Below are 12,539 nucleotides of genomic sequence, written 5' to 3'. Positions count from 1 at the left end.
TTCATAACATTAACTTCGCGTTTCAGTTTGGATTTAGTATTGCATTTTGACTTATTTAAATTTTTTAATTTAAACCTACATTTCACACAAGAAAGATGCATTGAAGCACAATACATTAGTAGATTAGCAGATATATCTTTGGTAAGAGTTTTGTTCACATTTTATGTTCATTTTGCATATTAAAGAGTAAAATATCAAAAAAATGTTGGGTGTACCTAAACTTTTGACTGGTAGTGTATAAAGTCCTGTCTCCTTCAGCAGCTCCTCATAGCTTAGTCTATCTATCCCCAGAATCAATCTAGTACAGTAGCTTTACAGCACCCTCTCTGTGGCAGCTGTGTCCTTCCTCATATGTGGTGACACTATACACAATATTCTAGATGAGGACTCAATTACTGTAGAGTGTTAACCATACCTCTTGATAATTTTATTTGGGTTCATTCTGATGACTCCAATGCAGTATTTGTGAACAACCAACAACATTGGAGACAGGGTACATTAAAATGAGCTTTGTCCGACCAACCAATCATTCGTCGATGTACGTTTGTCGGTGATATTTCAAAAAACATTAAACATTTAGCTTTTGTATTGGGAATATCTATTCCTCAGATTATCTCAACCTCATTAGATCACAGATGTGATTGGCTGAATTATGTTGCCATGGCTACCATCTTAGTAACTTGGCTTGTGTACGTGATATTTCAAAAAATGTTAAATTTAGCTTCAATATTAGAGATATATTCTTCATATCACCCAAAAAGCGGGAGACTGAGAGTACCTGCTCCTTCTTTGTCTTTTATTTGATTATCCGACTAAATACAACCTAAAACCCTGTTTAGTGTCAGCTTTACCCACAGCTGCCTGGCACTGTGCTATCTCCTTACCCCTACTCCCTCCTTCCCCACTCCCCCCCCCAATTATGGAAATTATTAATGATACGGATCATAAATTTTGAACATGGCCAATGTCCTACAAAGGAGAATAGTTTAAAAACCAAAGCAAAACAAAAAAACAAGTCAGGAGACGACGATGGTTCACGAGCGAGCGGTATTCAATGACAGGATGGATTGTAACCGAAACAGGGCCAGAAATGTCAAAACGAAGGTTACTAACCTTGAAATGAGATAGAAAATAATGTATAATCAGTTATGAGGTTAGTTAGCTACACAATACCAAAAATCAGGTGAAAAATTAAATGCAGAAAAAAAGAAAAAAAATCGAGCTCCGTGGGGCTAGACACATGACATTGGCCAAACCAAATACCGAAACCCCTGTGAGATTCCACCAAACCCCTCGGAGAAGATGTAGCTTGAACTCGATTACCCCCTAAAAAGACATCTTTTTCAGGCGTGGCTCCGCCCACAATGGGCGCAATACGCCCACTCTCGGCAGGACACAACTAGATCATGATATCAACCTCCCACCCAAGTTTCAAGATCGGATGATATCATCGGGTAGTTATGCTGTGGACACACAGACACACACACACAGACAGACGCACACATATGACGAATATAGTGGTCACTTGATAACTCGTGAACCAAAACACTTTCATTCACCCTTTGGAAATTATGAAACAAAATAAAACTGTCTTAAACAGATTTAAACTTAGTTTTGATCTCGAAGATTTAAACCATCTTTGAAGTGCTTTGCCCCAGAACCCCGAGAACTACTCTTCTTGGAATTAAATGAACAGCCACTATACAAGCTGTGCAAAGATGCTTATAAAGCATTTCCAGATTTTAACAATAGTGGAGCAAAGAAGAGTAAACAAAAGAAAGATGTGATTACATCAATGCTGGGGATAGAGATGAGGGCAACAAAGAAGTGTATCCAATCCAGCATCTCCCTCACCTCATCAACCCGAGCGCGCCTCTTCTTCAAATATTTGTGATTAAAATGTTGGAAATACAAAGACGAGTGAATAAGGTCCCTATCATTGTTTGATGCAACTTCGCTGAACAAAAAGTTTGTATTTGAACTTCGTTTTTGTTTTGAAGGAAAACTCAACGTAATTACAATCATGCACACAGCAGTAGTGGATGCAAATATTGACCTCAAATTGCTGGGCTGTTGGTTTTACCAACAAACATTTTACCTTTTCACATTTGGATAAACATATACCTTCATCTTGCTGTTGAATAAATAAAAAAAACACTCTTGGTCATGTTTTATTTCTCCACATCAAAGATTGAAAAAGCTTAGTATAGCTTCAAGTGACCCGTCACTTTATCGACAATGTCGGCTGCACCTGGTCCAATGCCCAGTACCGTGCGGGAGCCAGGTGCAATCTGCGTGCGCCCCGCGTCTTGCACTAGACTTACTGGCAGGCCCAGGGTCCGGGCGTGAGCAAGAAGCTGGGACAAGGCATTCTCGTCTTGGGCACGCAGGACCACTTTGGACTGACCGCTATACTCCCAGCGTCGGAGGCCCTCTGCGTTGCTTTGCGCCGCCCGCTTGTAGGCCGAGACGGCGGCATGTGCGCATTGTGCTGCAACCTTACCCTTTCCCATTCCCAGATCTGAGCGAACCACAAGCACCAGCTTCTCTTCACCACCTTCTCTTGCCAGGCTGGTCGACTCCATGTCAGTGGTGCCCATAACCACTCCGCCAGGCCTGAAGGTACAACAATTGTTTAAAAAAGGTTGTTCTCTTTACATTCACCTTTACTGCCAACATACTTTTAAAAACTTACAAAGATGTACTTTTTACAAGGAAGTTCTGTGTGCTCAAGATACCGTGCTACAGGTTTTGTGAGCCAGAGCACTCGATTCCACATCCTTTATCTAACTCGCTGCTTTAGCACACGAGGCAAAGCAGCACATCAAGGTATAAATGTACAAACCCAACATGTATATAAAACAGTGTTTCAGAATTTAGCAAATGTTAGATGTTTTTTGGCAAGTGTTAGAAGTTTCGCAAGTGTGAAATGGAAAACTGTAAACTTGGAAGGAGGTGAGGTGACTCTACTCTCTGTCGCTCCATTCTTCATCCCTCAGATCGGCAGTCTGCAGCCTCCTCACTCTCTGCAGACCTGGACAAAATCACAGACTGGGCAAACAAGTCGAACATGTCTTTCAATCCTGACAAATCTCACACTCTTACGATGTCTCTCCGAAAAGACCGACTGGACAACCCTCCCATCCACTTTCTGAATAATCCTCTCCAAGAAGTTCTGTCACTCAAGCTTTTGGGTCTCACTATCTGCCATGATCTTTCCTGGGAAAACCACATTTCAAATCTGGCCTCCAAAGCCAGTCGCCGACTGGGCATCCTCCGTCATGCGAAGTCCTTCCTTGGCACACCTGAGCTCCTCACCACATACAAGGCTTTCATCCGCAGCTCAATGGAATACTGCTCTCCCCTCTGAGCTGGTGCTCCTGCCTCACACCTAGCTCGTCTTCACGCTGTTGAAACCAAAGCATTCAGAATCATTGGAATCTCCCGCGATGAAGCTAACTCCAAGGGCCTCTCACTCACTCACCGCAGGCAGGTTGGTGGTCTTTCCGTCTTCTACCGACTCCTCTCTGGCCTTGCCCCCCCAGCTCTCTCTGGGCTCTGTCCCGCAAATATTCCTGCAGGTCGCACAAGATCTGCCTGCAACCCTCTAATGGTTAAACTGCCCAAATCAAGACTCTCTGCTCACCTTCACGCCTTCATTCCTCTTTTCTCCCGCCTCTGGAACAAACTCCCTCACTCTCTTCAATCCCACTCCACCCTCCAGGTCTTTAAAACAGCTGTTCACCACCATCTCTTATCTTCCCCCATCCAAAACCTTGATCTTTTCTACCCCCGCTAATTTCACCCCAATTCCACTTTTTTGAAATACCAACTTCTGTCCTGGAAGACCTTGGTGTCCTTGTGTTTTATACTTCTCCCTCCCCCCCCTTCCCACGCCTCCTCCCCCCAAGCCCTCTCCCTTCCACACATCTCCCTGCTCTCAAATGTTGTGTTTGTGTGCTTCCCCTTCTCTCCCCATCTTGTCTTCCGCTCCCTCTTTTTATATATTCTGTTTGTCTGGTTGATTTGTTTGTGAAGTAAATGTTAGCTCTTTCACGAGCCTCGATTCAGTATCCAAAAAAAAAAAAAAAAAAAAAAAAAAAAAAGGTGGAGGGAGGGTGTCAAACCATGGAACGAGCAGAGGATGCAAGACCAGAAGGAGGCAGTAAGAGACAGAGGCCATCGACCTGTCTGCTATGGGAAAGTGATAGGCCCATAGACAGCTTCATCGTGGAAGATTCCAATGATGTTTAAGGCCTTCGTTTATACAATTCCAAGTTGATCAACGGGAGGCAGGGGTGATTTGACGACTTCTCTACCCCCCCCCCCCCCCCCCCGCTGACCTCCACCTCCCACCCCCTAATTGAACTTCCTTTCCCACTAACCTTGCTCTCACCTTGCCCTCCTCCCCCCAAACTATGATGATTGCAATTTAAGAGTAGGATGGTTAAAAAACATAACTTCATTTTGCACAATAGCATCAGTAGATAAACCTCTTTGGTAACCAAAGTACGGTAATGAACTTTGAACTCAACCATGCCATTTTCAAAATGCCCTTTTCTATACAAGGTCTCGGCTCGTGGAAGAGCTAGGCCATATACAAGATCAGGACACAACATAACAAAAGGAACAGCAGGAGAAAAGGGAAACGCCAACAGCAGGGCAGAGGGAGAAAGTCGATGGAAACGGACAAACAAGGGATGCAGGTAACAATGAGTGGTCGGGGAGAAAGCAAGGGATGAACAAGAGGGATACATAAGCAAAGTTTTGAGAGGGATGGGGGTGGTTTAACGGATGAAGAAAAGAAGATGGATTTGGATGGGGGATGACCTGAGATGGTGGTGACCAGCTGTCTCAAAGACCTGGAGGGAAGAGTGAGATTGAAGAGAGTGTGGAAGGTGGTTCCACGGGTGTGAGAAAAGGGGAACGAATGAGTGGAGGTGAGCAGTGGTTGTGGATTTGGGCAGTTTCACTTGGAGGAGGTTGCTGGTGGCCTACGTGCGTCCTGCAGATACATGGGAGGGACAGAGCATGGAGAGGGCAGAGGGTGCAAGATCACAAATGAGGCAGAAGAAAACAGAGACCGCCGACCTGTCAGCGATGGTGAAGTGATTGGCCCATAGTCTCAGCTTCATCGTGAGAGATTCCAATCATATTGAAGGCCTTGGTTTCCATGGCGATAATTTGAGCAGGATGTGAGGCAGGGGAGTCAGTCCAGAGGGGAGAGCAGTACTCCATAAAGCGGCAGATGAAAGCCTTGTAGGTGGATAGGAGCTCAGGTGTGGTGTTTTGAACCTCCCCTCAAAAGAGGACTTTCCAGAGTAATGTAACCTTTTCTGCAATCTTCTGGATAACAAAACACCATGGTTTGGAACTAGAACGTCACTCGGTAGGGTGCATACCTTTGCCAGGCTGAACAGTTTATGTATTATATCCCACTGATAGGCCGGATCGGCATCCGAACCGGAACCAAAATCTACTCGGCTTGTTCTTGTCACCTAACCAACTCATCCACAAAGTTTTGTCATAATCCGTCCACAACTTTTTGAGACATCGTGCTCTACAGTATATCGTTTTTGGCCCTATCTCTCGATGTCGTTCTAACAATCATTTAAAGTTCTTGGATCTGGATTCAAATGTTCACCAAAATCTAACCATGTCGTCCTCGTCACACACCCAACCTCTCCACCAAACTTCGTCCAAATCTGTCCACAGCTTTTTGAGATATCCTGTTCACAGACAGACTGACACCGGAACCTGAAAGGAATCCACCATTAGGTACAAAAGAAGGCTAAGCGTGCACAAGTGAACGTCGACTAGGTAGCCAGAAGACATACATTCTGAAAGATCTCCTTTTTAAACCGATCCCAAAAAAGCATTAATTGTTCAGCAGGACCCTACAGCAATTAGTGTTCGGTTGGTGAGTTGGAGATCAAGCTATAAACGTGAATCGGAGGCAATGATCCAGACAGGAACAAATATTCTTCTGTTTCTGCCAATATCATTGCTCTCTCTCTCCAGCCGTTTCCATTCAGCAAGATCAAACAAGGCATTGTGCTCTGAAAATAATGATAACTTGTCACCGGTATAGGCCACAACCTCCTCAAATTTGGATATTCTGGCGGCCTTCCTCGCTCCTCGCTTAACAATTCAGCTCATTCCCATAGTTACCGATTCAGCTTACGCCATTAGTCTCAGAGTGTACAGCCTTTGACTTGTCGATACGCGTGGAATGGTTTGTACCTCAACAATCCACGGGGCACCGTTGAATTCAAACGACCGCGCAGGAACCAGCCCAGGAGGAAACCTCCACCCAAAGCAGCCAGAACTCCGCAGTAGGTTGAAGGGGACATCGAGTCCATCGTGCCCTGCACAAAACACGGGATCTCATGATGTGAGGTGTGAAACAACAGGATGACAGTTTATAGCTGGGTCGGGATTCAAACCCAGGCGAGACAGATTAAAGGCGAGTGTGCGAAGCTCTCGGCCATCTTGTTAGCTTATGGCCAGGACATTATTCCCTGACACAAAAGCATGCTGAACACAAACTCCTTCACCGTTGCAGTATCAGGAACCACGTGGTGCATCAACTATTGCTGAATGGACCCTGTCCGAAAGAACACATCTGCAATACATCATCCTGTCCGTGGTTCACAAACAAATCTGGAGGGGTTGCCAGGAAGATGGCAATGGAGGGATAAACCACTGGCTATGCACAAATAGCCCAAGGCAGGTGCTGCTACTGCTGCCGTTCACGACAGTCCTCCACAGGTTAGGTCACACTGTACTACTGTAGTATCATGGGAACAGGAACATTATTACAACCTCAACCCAAACAGCCCAGCATGCCCAGAAGGGGACCATATGCGAACATGCATTTCCGGTTACTTTGCCATGGTAAGCATAAAATTGAAGCGCACAACCCCTCAATGACCGGCTACACTTCCTTGCGGCAATATATCAAATTAAACCCCCTTTCAGCATTATGGTTCCAGGAATCACAGAGATGGATGCAGCCAGAATTCCAAGTGGTTGGAGAAAACAGACCACCGAACCAAATCCTATTGAAACACAATGTTGGTGAAAGATACCGAACAATATACAAAATTTCTCCAAATTACACGAGATAACCGCAAAAATTAACCTCAACTTAGAATATACAAAAACTAGAGAGTTCATAGAACACGACAACCCCTGCTCAGTGTTGCTTCAGTTTTCATAAAACAATGATTTGAACGATCGTTAAATTTGCCTTCTGCAGTGTTCAAGTGCATAATTAAACTAAAATAAATAAATATTGTAATATTCATCAGGTTCTCTGCCTAGAGAACGGTAAAACGGTTGTGTCGCGGAAGTGAAATTCCTTGCGACAATACCATTAATAAACGTCGGTAAGTTAACGCAACACTGCAAACGATAAGCATTTACACCCCCATTGTTGATCCAATTGGGAAATATGACCCGTACACAGTTAAAATAGCGATTGTGGTTTCACCTATTTCTGGTAAACTTCATGTCCCTCCAACACCTGTCTGTATAAAATTTCTCCCGTCCAAAATCAGAAAGGACAGGTGCAAGAGCTGCTCGCTAAGGGCCAGGTGAGCAGTAGTGGCAGCTGTAACTAATTTACAATGAAGGTGATTACGAAGCGGAGGACATAGCGGCGTTGGAAGACCGAGTTACGAGATCAATGCAGTGAAACGGTGTTTGCTTTGGCGTCTCCATGCAAAGCGTACCGGTTCGGTCCCACGGTGTCAGCCACGGCTAGATAAATGATAGGGACATCAAGCTCTCCTGCATCACCACAGGAAATCACGAGCACGATGAATGGTCCGCCACGACTACGCAAGCCTGGAACAACATGACAAGGAGTCTATCGCACCTGCACTGAGGCCGGGCCTCTGACATAACAACCTTCCAAGGCCTGTAAAAACGGCCTGTTCTGAAGCAAGAGCGAAGCAACCATCCCAATATCTTTCCCCTGGTGTGTTCCTCCACTTACCTTTGACCACTCTTTACATGCACACCGGATTCTGCAATCTTTTTATGTGCCCTTGCATCTCCAAAAGTTCAAACCTGCCAGGCCATGTGCTCACATGCACTGGCACGTCTTTGCTTGGCCAATTAGCTCGTTAGCAGTGGGAAAGTGACACTTTCCGCAGTAGCATCTATTACATCTGTACTGTCCAATAAGGACAAATCAGTATTTAACCAGCATTAAAATGCTAAATGATTATATGACAAAACATGGGCAAACATTCTGAAAATTCTCAACAATAATTACATCACCATTCTAATCAATCAGTGGATGGAATCCCAACCTCCCCCCCCCCCCTCCACCCGCCCCCCACCCCCCGTACCACAAAGAAGAGCTTTGGGCCATCTCTCTGGATATCTCTTGAGATTTTGATGCTGTTTGGCATCCAGACTTGATTTCCTAGCTGTCTTCATTTGGTATTCAGGGCCCCCTGGCTCAAGTGGTTGTCCAATCTCCTCTATGAGCAGAAAAAGCAAGTGGCCCTTGATCTTTCCCTTCAGGCTTGGGTCCACAAAGTAGCATCTTAGGAAATAAATCAATGATATTGTTGATCTATTTCAATGATCTACCCGAATTTATCAATCCATCCTGTGCAGAACCATATCAAGTTGAAAGGACCGTGTAGTCGTAAAATACAGACTTTGGGAAGGGCTGGACGCTGCTGAATTCCTTTGGTCAGAGATGGAGAAGATATGGTGCTGGTCAGTTACTGGGTACATGACGTTCAATACGAGCAAATCGCACACCAACGGTATCTCTCCAGAAGTATCAGCAATGAAGCTATACAATATATATATATATATATATATATATATATATATATATATATATATATACATATATATATATACATATATATATATATATATATATATATATATATATATATATACATATATATATATATTAGAGTGGGCTTCAAAAAATCAAAATGCAGAGTTTCTCCGGGACATGGTCTATTTTTGTTCCTTTTGGTATCATAGGAAACCACACCAAATTTGAATGGAATCCAATAATATTTAGGGGTGCCACATCAGTGATGAATTTTCCCCCATGCAAAAATAGGAATTCCCATTTTTTGGGCTGTATATACACAAAATAAATACATAATTATATATATACATTAAATATAATATTAAAAATAAATATATAGTAAATATACATTAAATAATAATAATATATATTATATTATACATTATATATACAATTATACGATAGACAATTATACAAATATAGACAAATATAATACATTAAATAATATATTAAAAATAAATATAATATATTAAAATTTAAATATAATAAATAAATATATAGTTATACAATATATATACATTATAATTAAATATACATTAAATTTATACATAAAATATACATTAAATAATAAATATACATAAATACACATTATACATTATATATATAGTTATATACAATATATTATACATACAGTTTTGAGACTTCCTATGATCACTATCTGGGCAATTTTCATGCATGTTTTGTACAGGTTCCCGGGGTCAGTGGTACGCTTTTTAGTGTGTAATATGTAGGCCTAACTTATTGACTGTGGCTCTTTTGTAGAGAGTGACCCTGTGGAGTAAGAATTAACAGGATTTTACCCACATTCTTGCGTATTTTTCAGATATGGCATGTGCTAGTACCAGTGTTTCATTGAAAACTCGGGCTCAGGATAATGTGTATCTCATTGGGACCACTTCTGGAGATGCCATCAAAGGTGCCAAGCTCCCGACTGTGCATCAATCTCTTGTCCTGTTTTTCCATCACCTGAAGAAGGAGAATCGCACTGCCCGGGAGAGTGCAACCCTCACCATTGAAGAGGTTGTGAAGTTCTGGGAAAAAGCTCACCTACCTACAACGACGAAGCAGCACTGCATCCATCGTTTGGAGAGGCTATATGAAGAATGGAGGAGCCTCCAAAAAGGTGCAAAGCGGGGTGGTGCGACCCAAGAGAAAAAGGAAGCATCCTTCAAGGCCTCCTTGGAGAAGACGTTTGATCTTAGGCATGCAGATTCGGAGGCCATAATCACCAACCCCGAGGACAGGAAGTTTCTTCACGATCAATTCTCAGAGAGGAAGGCTTCAATGGGATCTGTAGACACTGTGTTGGAAGCAAAAACGAAGCGAAAGAAAGAAAGGGAAGAAAAGGAGAAGACTAAGGCAGAGAAGGAAAATAAGAGACAGGAAATGGTCATGAAGGGTGCTACTGCTATGGAAGTCACAGACTCAGACTCTGACTCTGAGACCACGGCACAGGCTGGTTCTTCATCATCTGATGGTGGGATATCTCGTCCCAAGAAAAGAAGGCCTATAACCATTGTCACTCCTGAAGTCGCAGCTTCTTTGGATCGTACGAAAACAAGTGACCGAATGGCTGTCCACAACTTGGCATCCATTTGTAGAGCAGTAGGATGGGATCCTGCAGAGCTGGCACTGAACCGATGGACAGTGTGGCGGAATCGCATGATGCATCGATGCAAAACCATGGACGAAATAAAAGAAGCATTTCATCATAATGTGCAGGGTCCTTTAGTGGTCCATTGGGATGGAAAGCTTCTTCCCGATGTCACTGGAGATTTTGTGCATGTGAAGGTGGATCGTCTTCCAATCCTTGTGTCCAACCAGTACCATGGAATGGAGCAGCTGTTGAATGTTCCCAAGTTACCTGACGGGGGAGGAGAAGCTATGGCAACCGCTGTAGTGGACACACTAAAGAGCTGGAACCTTGTGGGCAAGGTGAAGGCTTTGTCTTTTGACACAACGGCCAACAATTCAGGTGTTCGTGGAGGGGCTGCTGTCCTCATTGAAAAGAAGCTACAGACTGAACTAATTCATTTGGCTTGCCGCCATCATGCGCACGAAATCATTCTGGGAGATGTTTTCACCACTCTTTTCGGTCCTTCATCAGGCCCTGACATCCAGCTTTTTAAGCGGTTTCAGGCGAAGTGGCCGTCCATTGCCCATCACCAACCAAAAAATGGATTCACAGATCCTGATACGGCAGCTGAGTTTGCACAGAACAATGACATGATGGATGAAGCTCTGGAATTTGCTCTTGTGTGTTTGAAAGATCAGCAGCCACGAGATGATTATCGTGAACTCCTAGAACTGACTGTCATCTACATGGGAGGAATCCCACCTCGTGGAATCCGGATCATGGCTCCAGGAGCAATGCACAGAGCCAGATGGATGGCAAAAGCACTATATTCACTACAGGTGTTCATGTTTCGGTCAGAGTTCCACTTGATACTTCGAGAAGCGAGAGAACTCCGAGCCTTCAACATTTTTGTCTGCCTTGTGTATGTACAGGCTTGGTTTCGGGCTCCACAAGCTATTGAGGCTCCCCTGAATGACATTAACCTCTTCAAGAAGTTGGAAAAGTTTGAACAAATCAATCAGAAGATGGCTCAGGCAGCCTTGAAGGCACTTGGCCGCCACACGTGGTACATGAGCCCAGTACTAGTGGCATTTGCATTCTTTGACACCAGAATTGACAAAGAAAGCAAGATCAATATGATTGAAGCATTGAAAAATGACGGTGAAAACCCCTCTCCAAAGAGACCAGCTATCAAACGAGGAACCGCCCTGTCAATCGCTGGCCTCATAACAAAACACACCAAGCATTTCTTCAGCATCCTAGGGACCCCAACTGATTGGATGGATAAGGATCCTGGTTCATGGGAGCAAGAAACCAGCTTTCAGGAAGCAAAGAAAGCCGCCATTGGCTTAGTCGTGGTGAACGACAGGGCAGAAAGGGGTGTCGCATTGATACAAGACTACAATAAGCTCCTTACAAAGGATGAAGAGCAAAAGCAAGCTCTGCTCCAAGTTGTTGCTGCTCACAGGAAGATGTACCCCGATGCCAAGAAGGCAACAGTGGTGAAAGAGGCCCAGAAATAGGAGTTACATTTCTCATTATATTTGGGTTTTTTAATATTATGTGATATGGTGTCTCTTCATTTTATGAACTGAACATTTGGATTGTTATTATTGAATTTGAGTTTTCATAGCAATATAGTGCTATTTGTGCAGCTATTGTAACTTGTGTTTGCTAGAATACAAAGAAAGTGAATGGAGGGTGGATTTTCATAAAACAAACTTCTGGTTTTGCTTTCGATCCATATATAGAAAAGTTTTGTAGACACCTTTAGTTTGAAGGCTGATGTGGCACCCCTAAATAAAATCAGATTGCTTTCATATTTGGTGTCTTTTCATTATGGAACAAAAGGAACAACATAAAGCCATGTCCCAGTAAATATTTAAAAAAATTTTTTTTGAGCACCACCCTAATATATATATATATATATATATATATATATATATATATATATATATATATATATATATATATATATACATACATACATACATACATACATACAGTCACGTGAAAAAGGAAGTACAGCCCATGGAAAATTTGGACTTTTTCAACATATTTCAACATACAGCTATTTGATCTTCATTTCAACAATATTGAGAGATAAAGGTG

General features: G+C 43.0%; 1 protein-coding gene across 1 annotated transcript; it reads right to left on the bottom strand.

Moving 5' to 3' along the window:
- Window positions 1-400: 400 nt before the first annotated feature.
- LOC137428950 (peptidyl-tRNA hydrolase 2, mitochondrial) lies at window positions 401-7,891 on the bottom strand. The gene is made up of 3 exons (XM_078780828.1): window positions 7,737-7,891; window positions 6,244-6,368; window positions 401-2,616 (listed from the first exon to the last, which is right to left on the bottom strand). The coding sequence occupies exons 2-3, from the start codon at window positions 6,360-6,362 to the stop codon at window positions 2,202-2,204; spliced, it is 534 nt and encodes a 177-aa protein (XP_078636954.1). The 5' UTR covers window positions 6,363-6,368; window positions 7,737-7,891; the 3' UTR covers window positions 401-2,201.
- Between the last annotated feature and the right edge of the window lie 4,648 nt (window positions 7,892-12,539).

Source organism: Myxine glutinosa, chromosome 6 (genome assembly GCF_964187855.1).
Source record: "Myxine glutinosa chromosome 6, kmMyxGlut1.1, whole genome shotgun sequence".
NCBI lineage: Eukaryota > Metazoa > Chordata > Myxini > Myxiniformes > Myxinidae > Myxine > Myxine glutinosa.
Note: the sequence above shows the minus strand (reverse complement) of the source record. Positions and strands in the feature narration are given on the sequence as shown.